The 20,366-nt window shown below is 32.8% G+C and overlaps 1 protein-coding gene across 1 annotated transcript in view; it reads left to right on the top strand.

The window, feature by feature from the left end:
- Positions 1 to 1,386: 1,386 nt before the first annotated feature.
- Positions 1,387 to 20,366, top strand: part of LOC114333531 (zinc finger CCCH domain-containing protein 13-like) — a 63,223-nt gene continuing 44,243 nt past the window's right edge. Inside the window, exons 1-9 of the mRNA XM_028283414.2 lie at positions 1,387 to 1,769; positions 3,739 to 3,879; positions 3,943 to 3,975; positions 9,319 to 9,466; positions 9,793 to 10,164; positions 10,240 to 10,380; positions 10,459 to 11,175; positions 11,259 to 11,669; positions 16,617 to 16,924. Of these exons, the coding sequence (XP_028139215.2) occupies positions 1,587 to 1,769; positions 3,739 to 3,879; positions 3,943 to 3,975; positions 9,319 to 9,466; positions 9,793 to 10,164; positions 10,240 to 10,380; positions 10,459 to 11,175; positions 11,259 to 11,669; positions 16,617 to 16,924 (2,454 nt within the window). The 5' untranslated portion in view covers positions 1,387 to 1,586. The remainder of the gene's footprint in view (positions 1,770 to 3,738; positions 3,880 to 3,942; positions 3,976 to 9,318; positions 9,467 to 9,792; positions 10,165 to 10,239; positions 10,381 to 10,458; positions 11,176 to 11,258; positions 11,670 to 16,616; positions 16,925 to 20,366) is intronic.

Consider the following 20,366-nt stretch of genomic DNA (forward strand, 5'->3'; position numbering starts at 1 on the left):
TGTGTGAATGACGTTAGCTTTGTATGTTTTAAATATTAATTGCCTAATGTTGTTCTGAAGCTATTTCCTTGTGGCATTTTTATGATTAATTATTTATATGGGAAATAAGCCACAATTAAAATGAAAAAAATAATTTTATTAACGTTTCGACGCCCAAATCGGGTGCCGTTGTCAAAATACAAAATATTACTAAAATAAACTAAAGTGTTGTTGCTAAGCAAAAAAAATTCTTCTAATAATTTATTTAATCTCACTCATTTATATTGGCAATTCAGACATATATTATACATTTTAAAGTAGAAGACTTTAAAATGATATTGCCAATATTTATGAGTTGCGTTCCTGGGACGACTTACTGAAAGATAGTTCATTCGATTACATGAAATTAACCCCAACTCAAGAATATCCGTCATAAAAAATTATAGCATGTGATATGTCTTTAAAAAGACAACCAAATGCAACGACAGTAAAATTCTCGCGTTAGAGACTTCATAGTAAATCACAAGGGAAAACCAGGAAAAAAAAAAAAAACCTTGTGATTTACTATGAAGTCTCTAACGCGAGAATTTTACTGTCGTTGCATTTGGTTGTCTTTTTAAAGACATATCACATGCTATAATTTTTTATGACGGATATTCTTGAGTTGGGGTTAATTTCATGTAATCGAATGAACTATCTTTCAGTAAGTCGTCCCAGGAACGCAACTCATAAATATTGGCAATATCATTTTAAAGTCTTCTACTTTAAAATGTATAATATATGTCTGAATTGCCAATATAAATGAGTGAGATTAAATAAATTATTAGAAGAATTTTTTTTGCTTAGCAACAACACTTTAGTTTATTTTAGTAATATTTTGTATTTTGACAACGGCACCCGATTTGGGCGTCGAAACGTTAATAAAATTATTTTTTTCATTTTAATTGTGGCTTATTTCCCATATAAATAATTAATCATTAATTGCCTAAATATAATTATTTACCTTAAAATTTCAAAGCCCAATATAAAATAAGTTGTGAAAACAACTGTTTGTGTAATATAAAGAAACTTCAAAACGCAAAAATTCGACAAAAACCGCAAAAAGTTCAACTGACTGACAGCCACAAAATTAAACAAATCAGAAACGTCAAACAAATTATTGTGCTTAAAATATGAAAACATACCGAATCGTCTTTTTTTCTACCTATCTCTTTTCAATGCACTGAGTCTAGATGGTTCATAAAAATAACATGTGTTGTTACTTAATAACAAACGGCAGCTGGTTTGTCATGAGTTTCATGCATGGAAGAGAATGATGCTAGATAAAAAGTATGTGTTTTATCTAGCCAGGTATTAATGACGCACGGGTAAAGACTCGCGGACTCAACTGTAAATAGAAAAACGTCGGTCGTCGCGAAATCAGCAATATTAAACGTCAAAATAAAAAAGATGTATTTTATAACATGTCAAATATGTGCATAATTTTTGTTTACAAAAATATTCGGCTATGTTAAACCTTTCTGCACACCATTTCGAAAATCCTTTAAATCATTCGAAAATAAGTATCCTTTTTAAATGTTTCAATTAACGCAAGTACAAATTCCAGTATGACATATGTGTCCGACAATGTCAGATTTACTTTAGATGAATCCTGCATCAAACCTTTAAAAAGAAGATCAGAGGGTAGACTTAAAGCAATTAGTTCCAATGAAGACTTCAGAAGCTGGAATTATACCGTCGAAGATAGAAGACGTCAAATTTTGGATGTAGTTAAAAATGATGTCGAAAAAGTAAGAACTGTATTTTTACCTATTCTGTGCCTGCAAATTATTGATTGTTTTTATGTCAACTAACCTACGTTTAATATTTTTAATATCTTCCAGTTAACGTTTTCTTAGCTTGTTCGTCATTCCAGGGTTTGGGCATTTGTGCCTGTTTTCGTATCAAACTTGGTTTAATCTGTTTAGTGTAAGTTATTGACTTGTTATATGATCAATTCCATACAATGTTCATTCTTCTAAATATTCTTGTATACAACTAACCAGGTTCATCATCACGTAGCGCTACAACTCTGGATGGGCCTTGGCTGACTGCACAACTTTTTCTAATTTGTTCGGTCTTCCATCAACCTAGGGCCAAATGGAATGTTCATTTTCCGGAGATCTGCTTGGATGTTATGTCTCCATCGCATTCTGGGACGTCCGAGTGGTTTTTTGCCTATAGGAATCTCCTCTTATACCAGTCGTACAAGTCTCTCATTATAAATCTGTGCACGTGGCCTGTCCATCATAGTCGCTGCGATTTAATTTTTTGGACAATATCGGTGTCATTATAGAGTGCTTTTAATTCGATATTGGTTCTGATCCTATACTGGTTTGTAGTGATGTCGTGGTTAGGTCTTAGGTCCGAAAAGTTTTCTAAGTATTTTTCGTTCAAAATGTCTGAGCTTTCCTTCGTTTGCTTTGGTCATGGTCCACGTTTCGCATGCATAAGTATGTTAGTACAGATCTGACGATGGATTGATCTTGAAGGGAAAATAGCAGGCAAACGCAGTCCACGACGAAGAAGAATCTCATGGTTGAAGAACTTGCGAGATTGGTATGGGGGTGATACAAGCATGCTATTTAGGGTGACAGTGAATAAAATTAAGATAGCTATGATGGTAACCAAAGTTCTGAAAGGACATGGTGCATGAAGAAGAAGAATTGTCATATTTATTAATTTTCAGTTTAGGTGGGATATTTAATGTTTCCATTGGTATGATTAGTTATTTCCTTTGGATCAAATCAAATGCCAATTTGAAGTCGGTAAAGGGCCTTTCTAATTCTAATTTGTATGCATTTGGTTTTTACATCATTTGTTTTAATGTGCGTAGAGCACGTATTGTTGATTTTTCTTCTGTGAATCTACATCAACATTGTCATCACCCAGTCCGCAGGAAACTTCTCTTGTTTACATAGGTATATTATGTATTTTAGTATTTTCCAGTAATTTTTTCTGACCTTCCTTTCTCCGTATTTTATAAGCTCCATGTTAATTTTGTTTTTACTAGGAGTTTTTTATTGTTGCTCCTCTGTATTACTTTTTTCAATTTTTCTATTGTTCGTCTGCTTCGTCATCATCTACCGTTTTCTCTTCCTTGTCCATTTCTTCTTCAGTATATTCTTCTGTCAGGAGTTATTTGTAGTGATCCCTCTTTATTTTTAACTCCGTTTGTTTTGTCTTTGTATATTTTTATTTGTTCTTTAATATTTTTATAAACATTTTTTTGTTTCTATTTATCCGTTTCTGTTCCATTTCTTGAATTTTCTCATCTACTTATGTACTTTTATTTTGTCTTGTAATTTTCCTAGGGTTTTTCTTAATGGTTCATAGTTTTGTTTGCCTTCCTCTTTATCAATTCTCAGCCAGTTAGTTCTTTATTACCCCCGTTTTGCTGTTATTTCTTTATATTCATAGTTAGACCATTCGTTTTTAATTGTCTCCTGGTGTATTCCTACCTAGTTGATCGTAAAGTCTTCTATTGATTGATCATCTCCCATTTTGATACTTTATCTTCTGCTCAATATTTATTTTTTATTTGCATCTTTATTTCCTTTTCATATTTCTTTCTAATGTCTGCATTTTGCAATTTATTGATATTTCATATTTTCTGTTGGTTTTTCTGTTTTGTTTAGGCTTCTATTTTATATGCGCAAGTGTACAAGCACCTCTTTTCTTTCACCTTTTATATTTTTTTAAATAGTTAATATATTTCAGTGTGGTCTACTCACAACAGCGGTACTACACGCATTAACTCTAAAATCCAAAGCAAAACTTACAAAAAGCCTTAAACAACTATGGGAATTTATTATGTCACGAGATTTGACAGAGGAAGAAAAAGAACACTTAACGAAATTGGTAATTTGGACAAAAAATTAATTTGTAGAAATATTGGTTAATAATAAGTTTATAAATTTTCAGCAAAAAGAAATGGGATATGCATGTTCACAAGTTGTAAGTATTGATTTCTTATATAGTAGTACAGTTTTTCTCGGTTTTTGCTGTAAATTTTAAAGAACCGCTTGGATTGACATGAAATTTGGCATACGCATAGCTAACATGTCAAAAAAATGAGATTGTGCAGATGTGTGCTTTTGCCCTGGGGGGGACTTTCACCCCCTCTTGGGGGCGAAAAAATTTATGTTCGAAATAAGACCGGAAATAGATAAACTTACTAATTTTAAGTAACTTTTGATCTATAGAGCTTTTTCGCCAAGTCAACAGTTTTCGAGTTATTTGCGAGCGAATATGTTCATTTTTCAACAAAATAACCACGTTTTTAGACGGTTTTTCGCAAATAACTCAAAAAATAAGTATTATGTCAAAAAAAATATTCTTAGCAAAAATATAGCCTGCAAAAAAGTAAAAAATGGTATACTCGCCAAATTTCGAATGGAATATTTCAACGTGAAATATCCAAAAAATTAAGCACTTTTTGGGAAAAACTCATTATAACTTTTTTAAAGTGTTTAAAAAAGGCTTTATTTCTCTTTTTATAACAAGTTTCTAGCATTAAATGTGCAAGTTTCGCTCAAAATAAAGTTGGTTCCTTTTGTTTTGGCAATAAAAAATCAGGAAGATCACCCCCTAATTAACAACTTAAATGAAATTAATCGTTACTGCTTCACAAATTATTTTAATTATATTGTGTTTATATATATGATCTGTAAGTTTCATCGACTCAAAGTGCTTATTTTTGAAAAAAATTGGTTTTAAAATAAAATTTTTAAAATTTTTAATTTTGAGAAAAATTGCTTTTTTTTTCAAAATAACTTAAAAATTGTTAGAGATACCAAAAATCTCAAAAAACAAAAAAGTCAACATTGCCCTTCTGAATATCTCGTATTTTGTTGTTTTTATGTAAGACAAAAATTGATTAAGATTTGGTGTTTCTAAATTTGCATACACTCATGATCAGTGACTCAGGGGCAGTTCAAGGCCTTTTAACTACAGCCCTTTCAAAAATAAGGACTTTGAACCGATGAAACTTACAGATCATATAAACAATACATACACAAGTAAGAAACTTATGAAGTGGTAACGATTAAGTTTATTTGAGATACTAATTAGGAGGTGATATTCCCGATTTTTTTACCAAAAAAAAGGGATTAACTTTATTTTGAGCATAACTTGTTTCCTTTTGATGCTAGAAATTTTTTTTATAAAAAAAAATGAAGCTTTTTAAACAGGTTAAATAAGTTGTAATACGTTTTCCTCAAAAAGTGCTTTATTTTTTTGTTATTTCACGTTAAATTATTCCATTTGGAATTTGACGAATATTAACCTATTTTTCATTAGCTATAACTCTGCTACTACTAGGTATAAAGACCTAATATATACATTTTTTTCAATTTTTTACGGGCTATATTTTTGCTGTGTTTATTTCGAAAAAATACTTATTTTTTGAGTGATTTGCGAAAAACCGTCTATAGTGTAGGAAACAGAGGTTGAACCTTGCAAAATGGACACAAGTCCGGTTTTATTTTTTTTCTGGCATATCAAGGGGTGCTTATTATAAGACTAACTTTTTCTGAAAAAATTTCGCCCCGGAACCCCCTTTTCACCCCTTTAAACGGGGTAATTTATGGTTTTTGCAGAACGTAGCCCTTCCTGTACCTTCTACAAAAAATTTCTTTTATAGAAATATGAAGAGGACTATATTTTCTATGATTTATTTCCAACAGCATCTCGCTATCATCCACCGTTTAGCAAGGGTGGCGCCCCAAAGTTGACAAGTTTTTAAAAAAGATGTTTTTAGAAAAAATATATTTTTCGCTAACTGTAACGGAAATTAAAAAGAAATGCTACGAAGATTATTCACAAATATATGATTGATTTTTTCGTATAGGTTTCACTTAAGGGTAATTGCCCTTTTTTTAATTACAGGGTGTTACATTTTAAAAAACCCCTTTTTATACCATCTGAACCGTTTATGCTAGAGTAAGAAGACTTTCAGCGATTACCCATGTACTAGTGTTATTTATAAATTTGTATAATGCACCCCCATTTTTTCCCCGGAACCACCCAAAAAAGAAGAAGAATTAATAAATAAAGTGATTTTCTTGGAATCCTTCACACACAATGCCCTTTATTAATATGCTTCATATATCATTTTGTGCAAGTTATTATTACCCATGCATGGACACTAAACGCGATTTCCTAGTGCAAACCTTGTAGCCAAAAACAATAAATAAAATGGGGGGTTAAAATTTTTTTTTTGTTTTTTGCTTTTTGATCCATATGGGCATATGCTTCATCAATAGTGCTTTTCAAAAATATATATGGTTATTGCAACATCCCTGCGCAAACCACCCTATCCTTGAAAATATACTGCAGAAACTACCCCTATACCTTATCCAGCATGTTTTTACGATTTTCTCATTACCTACTCATTTTTTTAAACAAAACTTATACAAGGTTAAAGACCACTATTTACTCTAAAAATTAGGTCCTATTCATTTTTTTCGTTTAAGCAACCGTTACGGCGCCACTGTGCCGTAACCTCATATATGCTTTGACGGGCTCCAGTTTTTGTTTATTTTTTCGTCATCTGTTTGTTTTATTGATAAAGTACTTATGTAAAATAAAACAACACAGTGTAACCTACAAATCATGACCTATGCACATTTTACATTCTTTGCTCCCCAAAGCTACAGTGGTGGCCCAAAATAAATTTTTTCATATTTTCGCCACCTACACGCATTTTATTGCGTTAATGCTACCTTAATAGCACAATATTCACCCCTAAGTGGTCGCTAAGCAGTGGCGGATCCAGGGAGGGGTGATAAGGGCGATCACCCCCACCCCTCTCAAACCAAGTGATATTATATTTGAAGATTATAAAAATATTCATTTATTTTTATAGAAATACTTATATAATATTAATATTATTTTTATAAGAATGACTTTTTATGCTTTAGCGACAGTAGCGGATCCAGCATCGTTAAGAGGGGGGTGCCAATTGGTTAAATTTCTATAAAAATAAATGAATATTTTTATAATCTTTGAATATAATATGACTTGGTTTGAGAGGGGGGGGAGGTGTTCACCCCCATCACCCCTCCCTGGATCCGCCACTGCGTAGCGACCACCTAAGGGTAAATATTGTGCTGTTAAGGTAGCATTAATGCAATAAAATGCATGTAGGTGGCGAAAATATGCAAAAATTTATTTTGGGCCACCACTGTGTCTTTGGGGAGCAAAGAATGTAAAATGTGCATAAGTCATAATTTGTAGGTTACACTGTGTTGTTTTATTTTGCATAAGTACTTTATCAATAAAACGAACAAATGACGAAAAAAAAAAAACAAAAACTGGAGCCCGCCAAAGCATATATGAGGTTTACGGCGCCACTGTGCCGTAACCGTTGCTTATACGAAAAAATGAATAGGACATAATTTTTAGAGTAAATAGTGGTCTTTAACCTTGTATAAGTTTTGTTTAAAAATAATACATAGGTAATGAGAAAATCGTAAAAACATGCTCGCCAAGGGATAGGGGTAGTTTCTGCAGTACATTTTCAAGGATAGGGGTGGTTTTCGCAGAGATGTTGCAATAACCATATATATTTTTGAAAAGCACTATTGATGAAGCATATGCCCATATGGATCAAAAAGCAAAAAAACAAAAAAAAATTTTCAACCCCCCATTTTATTTATTTTTTCTTGCTTAAGGGGTTGCACTAGGAAATTGCTTTTGATGTCCATGCATGGGTAATAATAACGTCCACAAAATGATATATGAAGCATATTAATAAAGGGCATTGTGTGTGAAGGATTCCAAGAAAATCAATTTATTTATTAATTCTTCTTTTTTTTGGGGTGGTTCCGGGGAAAAAATGGGCATGCATTATACAAATTTGTAAATAGCACCAATACATGGGTAATCGCTGAAAGTCTTTTTACTCTAGCATAAACGGTTCAGATGGTATAAAAATAGGTTTTTTAAAATGTAACACCCTGTAATTAAAAAAAGGGCAATTATCCTTAAGTAAAACCTATACCAAAAAATCAGTCAATGATTTGTGAATAATTGCCGCAGGATTTCTTCTTAATTTCCGTTACAGTTAGGGAAAAATATATATTTTTTTAAAAACATCTTTTTTAAAAACTTGTCAACTTTAGGGCGCCACCCCCGCTAAACGGTGGATGATAGAGAGATGGTGTTGGAAATAAATCGTAGAAAATATAGTCCTCTTCATATTTCTAAAAAAGAAATTTTTTGTAAAAGTTACAGGAAGGGCTACGTTCCGCAAAAACCACAAATGACCCCCTTTAAAGGGGTGAAAAGGGAGGTTCCGGGGCGAAATTTTTTCAGAAAAAGTTAGTCTTATAATAAGCACCCCTTGATATACCAGAAAAAAAATAAAACCGGACTTGTGTCCATTTTGCAAGGTTCAACCTTTGTTTCCTACACTAGGTATCTAAAAGCGTGGTTATTTTATTGAAAAATGAACATATTCACTCGCAAATAACTCGAAAATTATTGACTTAGTGAAAAACTCTATATAACAAAAGTTACTTAAAATTAGTCAATTTATCCATTTCCGGAATTACTTTGTACGTATATTTTTTCAACCCCGAGAAGGGGTTAAATCCACCCCTAGGGCAAAAGCACACATCGGCACAATACCACTGTTTTTCTTTGACTTGTTACCTATGTGTATGCCAAATTTCATGTCAATCCAAGCGCTTCTTTAAAATTTAGAGGTTTTGCAATATTTTACCGTTAAAGAACCATACTAATATTATATTTTCCTTTATTAGAACATACTTACAGTTGAGTCCGGGAATCTTTACCCGTGCGTCATCATTTAAAGCCATAGGCGTAACCAGGGGTTGGTTTTGGGAGTTATATCTATTATACTAGGAATCAAAATTCGTTAAATTTTTACCTAAATGAATTGGAGGGTTGTGGAGTGCTTGTGGAGTTTGCCTTGTAGATTGTAGAAGGCACGAATTTAGATCATCACAATTTTGGTTCCAAGTTCCTTAGAAGTTTAATACCTGGTTGCATCAACAGATTGTATGCCTTAAGCTCATCTTCTGAAATCTACGCGTTGCACCATGGAGTCTTAGATCAATTTTTAGCTTGCCACAATGGATTGTCAGAAGGATAAGAATCGAAAATAATGGTGCAACGTAGGGGATACTTAAAGCGGCCCTATCTATGAGCTGAGCTGGGGGGCTTAAGATTTGTTGATCCAACCATGCATTAAATATTCGGTTCTTTAGACTTATACTTGTTTAATATGTAATTTACTTTATTAATACAATTATTTTTATAATATACTTTCAGATTTCAAACAATTGCCCCTGTGAAGGAAATTATGACGTCATATGTGCATGTGAAGATGAGACTGGCGCTAAGCAACGAGATCGTATTCTAAATGTAGTTCATTCATTTGAGAGCAAAAGTGTTCCTGTTGATCTAAGTAGAGAATTCGGTACGTTTTTTAATATAAGAAGTTAACGATATAATATTTTATCATTCTTCAGTCTTTGTTACCAATTGGGCATATGTACATTCATACATCATTAATTCATACATCGTAAATCCGGGACAATACGACAATAAGTCAATTTAATAATAAGGCTGGTTTAGCCAAGGCTATTTTCCATTTTCCATCGTCCAAAAAACGTATAAAAAGAGAGTTAAAAATTTGTGTCTTATCAAAAATATATTAAATATAAGATATTTTCTATCAAAATTTAATAATGACATTTTCCATTAACGAAATACTTATATGTACATTTATTTGATTTGTTTTAGAAACTCTCAAATGTGAATGTTCAGCTTGTTCAGATCGAGCCAGAAAGCAGTTTTCAGCCAAAACTACTATTTGTGGTGGCCAAAAAGGTCCTAGTGATCCCAAAAAAAGAAAGATAATGAAAGCAGCTGTTTCTTCTGACCAAAACGTTTTTTCAAAAACTAGGAAACATTACGATAGACCGGATACTGCTTCATCTGATGTTCCAAGCAGTAAAAGGTCATCTAGGCCAGATACAGTTTCAGGTCGTCCTCGCCCCAGGAGAATGGACGACATCTCATCAGCTGATGATACTGATGCAAAAATTAAAGATTCCTCAAGTACCAGTAGTGATTCAAAACCTATAAGTTCTCCTATGTATACTGGTTACGAAGGTAATATCTAACTTATTTAATTTTTTAGTACTATTAATTACTATTATGATTCGGTAATGCAGTATACCTTTGTAGATAGTCCTTATACCACTAAAATCAAAGATAAATCTTCACGTGATGATACGGATTCGAAAATAAAAGAATTTTCCAGTTTCAGTACTGATGATGATTCGAAACCTGTAAGTCCTAGTACTCGTGCGTCTTCTGGTTACCAAGGTAATTTTATAACTAATACTTTTTTAGAAATACGTAATATTAATGAGGGTTTGTTAAAACTAAAAAATACTTTTTCAGATGACCCTTACAGAGGTAAAACCAGAGATACTAGCAGAGATCCTTACAGAGATAAAACCAGAGATACTAGCAGAGATCCTTACAGAGATCAAACCAGAGATACTAGCAGAGATGATCCTTATAGAGATAAAACCAGAGATACTAGCAGAGATGAACCTTATAGAGGTAAAACCAGAGATACTAGCAGAGATCCTTACAGAGATCAAACCAGAGATACTAGCAGAGATGATCCTTATAGAGATAAAACTAGAGATCCTAGCAGAGAAGAACCTTACACCGATAAAACCAGAGATACTAGCAGAGATCCTTACAGAGATAAAACTAGAGATACTAGCAGAGATGATCCTTATAGAGATCCTAGCAGAGATGAACCTTACACAGATAAAACCAGAGATACTAGCAGAGATCCTTACAGAGATAAAACTAGAGATACTAGCAGAGATGATCTTTATAGAGATCCTAGCAGAGATGAACCTTACACAGATAAAACCAGAGATACTAGCAGAGATCCTTACAGAGATAAAACCGGAGATACTAGCAGAGATGTACCTTACATAGATAAAACTAGAGATAGTAGCAGAGATCCTTACAGAGATCAAATCAGAGATACTAGCAGAGATGATCCTTATAGAGATAAAACCAGAGATCCTAGCAGAGATGAACCTTACACAGATAAAACCAGAGATACTAGGACACCCCAATCTTCTGGTTACAAAGGTAATGTTATAATTATTAGTACATTTCTAGTATAACGTACTATTAATTTGAGATAGTTAAAAACTAAGGAAATACTTTTTCAGATGAACCTTACAGAGATAAAGCCAGAGATACTAGTAGAGATGATCCTTACAGAGATACAACCAGACGTACTAGCAGAGACGAACCTTACAAAGATAAAACCAGAGATACTAGCAGAGATGAACCTTATAGAGATAGAACCAGAGATACTAGCAGAGGTGAATCTTACAGAGATAAAGGCAGAGATACTATCAGAGATGAACCTTATAGAGATAGAACCAGAGATACTAGCAGAGGTGAATCTTACAGAGATAAAACCAGAGATACTAGCAGAGATGAACCTTACAGAGATTCAACCAGACGTACCAGCAGAGACGAACCTTTCAAAGATAAAACCAGAGATACTAGCAGAGGTGAACCTTACAGAGATAAAACCAGAGATACTAGCACACCCCGATCTTCCGGATACAAAGGTAATGTTACATACAAATATGTAGTAGGTACTTTTCTAGTAATACGAATATTAACTCGAATTAGCTTAAAATTAAAGAAATACTTTTTTAGATGACCCTTAAAAAAGTAAAATCAAAGATACTAGCACTCCCTGCCTTCTGATTACAAAGGTAGTGTTACAATTAATACTACGTACAATATTGACGCGAGTTAGTTGAACACTAAAGAAATATTTTTCGTTACTTGTTTCTTACATTCTTTACTTATTTTTTATTAGGTATTATTGTTACAAAGGCCGATAAGTATACACTTGTGTCCATGGTTCTTTGCTCTTAAGTCATTACTATCTGGCGAGATAAAACACATATTTTTTATCTAGCATCATTGTCTTCCACGCATGAAACTAAAGACAAACTAGCTACCGCCTGTTACTAAGTAAAGACACATGTTGTTTTTATGAATGCTCTAGACCAGCGTTTCCCAACCGGTGGGTCGGGACCCACTAGTGGGTCGCGGGCGGATTTCAGGTGGGTCGCGGCGCAGCTCTTACAGTAGCTGAATAACGTACATGTATATCATTATGAGTAAGGGATGGGTCGCGAATATGAAAAAACATCAGAAGGTGGGTCGCCAGACATAAAAGGTTGGGAATCACTGCTCTAGACAGTCTAGACTCAGTACATCGAAAAGATATAGGTACAAAAAAGACGCTTGGATACGTTTTCAGATTTCAAGTACAATTTGTGACGTTTCTGGGGGCTGTCAGTTTTTTTGACCTGTTTTTGCATTTAGAAGTTATTTATATTACACAAACTGTTGTTTTCACAACTAATTTTATATTGGAGTTTTCAATTTTATGGTAAGTTTATTTTATTTAGCCATTAAGTTACATACAAAGTTAACCTCATTTACACAGTTAAGGAATGGTTTCATTTAAGTCTCCGCAAAAGTAAAAGAGATGACCATTTTTATATATAGTTTATTTATTTATTAATCACTAATGAAATTAAAATAATTTATTAAGCTACTTCAAATGTAATTCTACACCAACACTTTAAAGCAAAACTAACATTTTCCATTTTATTTATTTGATTACGTCAAATTTTATAATATAATCCGTGATCGGACCAGCAGCCACTTTTTGTCACTTGCTGTTGCGTGAAGTTTTCCAACTTATTTCGTATGCTTTAATGACGACGCACGGGAAAGAGCAATGGACTAACCTGTATGCGAGTATGTTTAATTTGTACTTCAGGGAAATAAGCAAAATTTAAGGGCGTCCAGTACATCTCAGCAACCAGGGACTTGATCAATTTTTCGTTAATATTTTCTTTTTCTCCTTCTTCGGCCTTAAGTAATCCAACTTTGGACATACACCTCCCCCAATTTAATCCAGTGATTTAAATTTTGTGCCACTTGCATCCAGTTGTGTCTTTCAATCTTCTTAATGTCATCAGCCATCTCGTTTGTGGCCATCCTCTGCTTCTCGTTCCTAACCATGGTCTCCATTGTTATATTTCGTGGTTCCATCTTTTATTCTTCAGCTGGGCATTGTGTCCTGCGAAGCTCCATTTTAATTTAGCAGCATGTTCTCCCGCGTCTTAGACTTTAGGAATATACTGCGGTAATATATCCCCTCTTAATTTCGCGAAATATTCAACCGTCGCACTAATTTTGACACACCCTGTATATAGATGTTTATCAGTATTCTAATTTGTACATAATTATCTTTTCAACCAGAGCTGGACCGGGTACTGATAAATTGTACTCGGGTACAGAGTACCGGGTACTTTTCATATTTGAGGAACGAGTACAGAGTACCGAGTACATTGCTCAAAAAAAGTACTCGGAGTACAATACTCCAAGTACAATTACCCTAATTTCTCGGGTACTTATTTCGAGTACATTTGAATATAGAACCCAAAAAAAGGTAAGAGGGTAATAATTATCTCTGCCTCTCTAAACATATTATTTATTTATGAGTCATGAAAACATAAAAAAAACGCGTAGGTACAACTCCAACTTAAATAAAAAAATAAGAATTTTAAAAATTGATCATTGATTAATACAATAAAACCTGTCAGTAACGGCCACTAAAAATGAAGGAACTATTGGCCGATATAGAAAGGTGGCCGGTATTTCCAGTTTTGTAGTCCACAAATACATAAAAGGTAATTGGAACTTTGTTTATTTTGGTAATAAAAGCAAATATAATTCTATACATAAACGGAAACGTCGGAAACTACTAAAACTACTTTAATATCCTAATATAAAACAAAACTATGTATACTACGGAAAAAACATATTGAAGTTAATCTTTTTTAAAGAATTTTTCAACTCACGTTTATTTTTTTAAATCCTTTGATAATTTGAGTTTTTACACCACATTTTTCGGCTAACTGTTGTGAATTGTAATCATACTTATAAATAGTGACAAACGTTTCTCTTTTACAACACTTTTACGACATTTTTATTATAGGATTTTAAGAACCTATTGTGACCACCGATCAGATGAAGGTTAATTTAATGTTTAGGTAGATACAATAGGTCCTAATAAATAGTACTGGGAATTTCCATCAACAAATAGACAAAATTATTTTAACAAAATTATTTTGGCTAACATTCACATTCAATTTCTCTAAAATGGGCTTTAAAAATATGTGATTATTTGGCCGTATTATAAAGGTGGCCGTAAATAGTAGGTCATAAATAAGCGAATATAGTATATTGTATTACATATAATTGGTTTGCGGAATTTTAAAACAGGCCGTAAGTACAGGTGCTATTGATTATTATGGAATATAGTCCATTCTTTCACGGTTTTTGCTCTAAATTTTAAAGAACCGCTTGGTTTGACATGAAATTTGGCATACGTATAGCTTACATGTCAAAGAAAAAAAGTGATATTGTGCCGATGTGTGCTTTTGCCCTGGGGGTGACTTTCACCCTCTCTTGGGGGTGAAAAAATATATGTCCAAAATAAGTCCGGAAATGGGTAAACTGACTAATTTTAAGTAAATGTTGTTCTATAGAGCTTTTTCGCCAAGTCAACACTTTTCGAGTTATTTGCGAGTGAATATGTACATTTTTCAACAAAATAACCACATTTTTGGACGGCTTTTCGCAAATAACTCAAAAAGTAAGTATTTTGTCGAAAAAAACATTCTTAGCAAAAATATAGCACATAAAAAAGTAAAAAAAATGGTGTACGCGTTAGGTCTCTGGATCTCGTAGAACCAGAGTTATAGCTAATGAAAAATAGATTCATATTCACCAAATTTCAAATAGAATATTTCGACGTGCAATATCCAAAAAATTAAGCACTTTTTGGGGAAAACCTATTATAACTTTTATAAAGTGTTTAAAAAAAGCTTTATTTCTGTATTTACAAAAAGTTTATAGCATTAAATTTAAGCAAGTTACGCTCAAAATAAAGTTGGTCCCTTTTGTTTTTGCAAAAAAATCGGGAAGACCACCCCCCAATTAGCAACTTAAATGAAATTAATCGTTACCGCTCCACAAATTATTTTACTTATGTTGTGTTTATATGATCTGTAAGTTTGATCGAGTCAAAGTGCTTATTTTTGAAACAATTTGGTTTTAAAGTAAAATTTTTAAAAATTTAAATTTTGAAAAATATGCTTTTTTTTTTAAATAACTTAAAAATTGTTAGAGCTACCAAAAATCTCGAAAAACAAAAAAGTCAGATTTGCTTTTCTGAATATCATGTATTTTTTTTTGTTTTTCTGTTAGACAAAAATTGATTAAGATTTAGTGTTTCTAAATTTGCATACATTCGTGATCAGTGACTCGTTCAACCCCTTTTAACTACAGCCCTTTCAATAATAAGGAGTTTGAACCGATGAAACTTACAGATCATATAAACAATATATACACGAATCAAGAAACTTGTGAAGTAACGATTACGTTCATTTAAGATACTAAATAGGGGGTGATTTTCTCGATTTTTTTTACCAAAACCAAAAGGGACTAACTTTATTTTGAGCGTAACTTGTTTAATTTTGATGTTAGAATTTTTTTTTATAAAGAAATATATTTATAAAAAAATATTTTTTTTAAACATTTTAAATAAGTTATAATGAATTTTCCCCGAAATGTGCTTAATTTTTGGTTATTTCACGTTAAAGTATTCCATTTGGAATTTGACGAATATGAACCTATTCTTCAATAGCTATAACTCTGCTTCTACTAGGTGTAGAGACGTGATATATACACCATTTTTTTTTAAATTTTTTACAGGCTATATTTTTGCTAAAAATGTTTTTTCGACAAAATACTTACTATTTGAGTTATTTACGAAAAACCGTCTAAAAGCGTGGATATTTTGTTGAAAAAATGAACATATTCACTGTCAAATAACTCGAAAAGTATTGACTTAGTGAAAAAACTCTATAGAAGAAAAGTTACTTAAAATTAGCCAGTTTATCCATTTCCTGACTTTCTTTGGACGAATATTTTTTCACCCTCAAGAGGGGGTGAAAACCACCCCCAGGGCAAAAGCACATATCGGCACAATATCACTTTTTTTCTTTGACTTATTAGCTATATGTATGCCAAATTTCATGTCAATCCAAGCGGTTCTTTAAAATTTAGAGGTTTTGCAATATTTTACCGTTAAAGAACGGACTAATAAGAGAATAGGCGTTTGCTTGACTTTGCGAATGGACTGATACTGAAAACGGTGTTTTTGCGTGTTGCTATTAATTTGCTGTCCCACATGCAGCGAAAAGTTTATACTTGCAAAAAGTACTCGGAAAATGTACTCGTATAATAAACGCGGGTACCGGGTATTTTACCCATATGCTACGGGTACGAGTACCGAGTACTTTATTGAAAATGTACTCGGGTACCGGGTACTGAGTACCCAAATTGTACTCAGAGTACAAAATTCGGGTACTTGTACTCGGTTATTGCCCAGCTCTGTTTTTAACATAATTTTTTCTTAGATGTGTCGAAAACTTTATCAGAGGAGAAAGGTGAAGGCCCGCATATTTACACTGCTGAGCGAGCAGTAAGTTCAACTGTTTCAGTTTGCAGTATAGACTGTCAATGCAGAACCGATATTAAAACGGTTGGCCTACGAACTGAACCAGATCTTACAAGTAGAGAAGACAGTGGTGAATCAATTCTATGCCCATGTAGAGATAAAGCTACCTGTACACCTGTAAGACCCACTCGTACAGTAAAATTAGGAGTACATTCTACCCCAGATGAGTCTTCAGAGCCCTACAAGAAACTTAAGAGTAAATATGCTGTAAGAATATATTACAATACAACGTAAACAACAATATATTTGATGTCGGTAAAGTTAGCAGCACCATTTTATAAGGCAGAATTCAGACTAAGACTGTATTTTATTGCTAATTTCTTGCTAATTTGTTACGAAAAGAAAACATTTATTGCTGTAGCCGTTTCCGAGAAACAGTGGGTTGTTGCTATCTTTACCGTAAAGTTAACAGCACCCAATATATATCTCGGCAATGAAAAGGGCTAAATGCCCATCTTAACGGCATATTTTATTGCTAATTAATTGCCCTTGATTGGTACATTAGCCAATCTCAAAATACTACCCGAAATAAAAAATTATGAAATTCGAAAATTCAACCCCAAGGAATTAACTTATAATTTATTGCTAATTTATTACTAAAAGAAAAAAATTACTGCTGTAGCTCTTTCCGAGAATCAGTGGGTGCTGCTAGCTTTACGGTAAAGCTAACAGCCCCCACTCTTTCTCGGAAACGGCTACAGCAATAAGTTTTTTCTTTCCGTAATACATTATCAAATAATTCCTTGGTGTTGAATTTTCGAGATCCATAATGTATTCGGGGGAGAGTTTTGCGCCAGGGGATGATGGGGTATTTTTTCGGGATTGGTTAATATACCAATCAAGTGCAGTTAATTAGCAATAAAATATGCCATTAAGATGGGGCCTGTAACCCTTTTCGTTGCGGAGATATAGGTTGGGTGCTGCTAGCTTTAGGATAAAGCTAGCAGCACTCACTGTTTCTCGGAAACGGCTATTTTAGCAATAATAAATTAGCAATTAATTCCTTGGGGTTGAATATTCGAGTTTCATCATTTTTTCGCGGATGAGTTTTGCGCTAGGGGATGATGGGGTAGTTTGTTGGGATTGGTTAATATACCAATAATGAGCAATTAATTAGCAACATAATATGCCGTTAAGATGGGCGCTGTACCCCGTTTCGTTGCCGAGATATAGGTTGGGTGCTGCTAGCTTTACAGTAAAGCTAACATCACCCACTTTTTCTCGGAAACCGCTACAACAATATTTTTTTTCTTTCCATAATAAATTAGCAATAAATTAGCAATGAAATACAGTCTTAGTCTGAATTCGGCCTTATAAAATGGTGCTGCTGACTTTATCGACATATACATTGTATGTATATTTGACAAACTTGATGGTCAACTAATATTTTTATTGTTATTTTTTTCCTTTAGACATTTTACATGTTTTATCTTTATTACATCTGACTCCGGGCTCAGGTTTCGCCTTTTTTTACCTCTACTCACGTTTTGATATAATTCTAGTCAGTGGTTCTCAATCTTTTTGAGTCATGTGTCACAAAATATTTTCTATCATTTTTGGTACCACCTAACTGAAATATATCTAGCTAGGTAATCTAATTAATAACTATAATAGTGGTGCTGATTTTGTTTGTTTTTGCGTTTTACCGCAAATAATGATATTGTGTACCACCAGTGGTACCACAGATTGAGAACTGCTGATTCTAGTGATTTATTTCTTTAATTGTAAATTGTAATTGTTTAATAATACTATGTTCTTCGTCTATAGCCATTCCAATATGGGTTTCAGAAGAATAATGAACAATTCATCATAATTTGTAACATAGTATTGAGTATTTGTTTCTCCTGGTTTTAATGGAAGAATTATCATTTCTTCCCTAACCTATTACTACAAAATATTGTGTATTTCGACTACCTCCGAAGTGGAAGTAGAAACGTCAATAAATTTTATTTTTAAAATAAATTGTGGCTTATTTTCCAACAAAATAGTAAATTGGATATACTCTTATCAAGATGACAGGGGCAATTAAAATACAATGTTTTTCGACGTAATACGTATAATTATACGTATACGTATATACAGTGAGGACGTTTGAGTTGGAATAAATTCATTATCTCGAGAAGGGGCGAATATGTAGAAAAATCCCGAGACAGGTCGATTTTTATTTTTAAATTATGACTTTTTGGCATATTATATCATACTAGTGACGTCAGCCATCTGGGCGTGATGACGTAATCGATGATTTTTTTAAATGAGAGAAGGGTTTGTGTGACAGCTAATTTCAAAGGTAATTCAATTGTCTATTCAGAAGTATAAACAGTATCATAATTATTTTTTCAGGGTGGCCAAAATTTTTTTTTAATTAAATTCATTGAGACAAAAAGAAGAATGTACGTAATTTATTTAACTAACTCGAAATATATTTTACTGTTGTTCGAAAACAGGAAAAATGTTTATTTGATAAATAAATATTGTTTTTCGCTTGAATTAAACATAAAAGCTGCCACCCACCTGCCTCTTAGCAGTTTGAACAATTAATTTAAGCGAAAAGCAATGTTTATTTTCCAAATTAACATTTTTTTCTGACAACAGTAAAATGTATTTTGCATTAAATAAATTACATACATTCTTCTTTTTGTTTCAATTAATTTAATTCAAAAATAGTTTTTTTTGCCCCTCTGTATAAATAATTAGGTTCTTGTTTATATTGCTGAATGGAGAATTAAATTACCTTTCAAAGGAGCTATCATACAACCCCAACTCTTATTTAAAAAAATCATCGAATACGTCATCACGCCCAGATGGATGACGTCACTAGTATGATATATATGCCAGAAAATCATAATTTAAAAATAAAAATCGACCTGTCTTAGGATTTCTCTCCAAATTCGCCCATTCTCGAGATAATGAATTTATTTCAACTCAAACGTCTTCACTGTATACAACTTCCTAATACATTTTCCATCTTTTACGTTATTTTGCCGGATCTTAGCGCACTCATCATTGCATACAGGGTGTTTCATTAAGAAATCTCTGAGATGTAGGTTTTAGACCTCAAAATATTAAGATATAACTAAAATTAAATTTGGCTCCTTATTAAATTACAGGGTGTTTTATAAATAAAATAACATATTCTTCACTGGTAATGATAAAATCATTAGTTTTGGAGATATTTGAAGATAAACATGTAACATAATCTTATTCTGTGGTATTGTTCCGCTTAATTTTAAACTTCAAATATCTCGAAAACAAACGATTTTATTGTTAAGACTAAGGAGTATATTATTAAGTGTAATTGATAAAATCATTTCTTTTCGAGAGATATTTGAAATTTAAAATTAAGCAGTACAATACTTAATCAAAATAAATGTACCGTTACATGTTAACTTCAAATATCTCGAAAACGACTTTATCGTTACGAGTGAAGAGTATATTATTTATATGGAGAGTATTGAAGAATCGAAAAATTGTGCTAAAATGGCAATTCTGGCAGTGGCCTAGAATTTGGGAAGGGTCAACCATTCACTGTCCCCCTGTTTTACGCCTCTGGTAATAGCCAGAAACCTTTTTTGACCATAATTTCATAGGGTGCATAGTACCTACACTTTCTGCCAAGTATGAAAAGGATACGTCGAATAGTTTTAAAATA

This window comes from Diabrotica virgifera, chromosome 4, assembly GCF_917563875.1.
Source record: "Diabrotica virgifera virgifera chromosome 4, PGI_DIABVI_V3a".
Lineage (NCBI taxonomy): Eukaryota > Metazoa > Arthropoda > Insecta > Coleoptera > Chrysomelidae > Diabrotica > Diabrotica virgifera.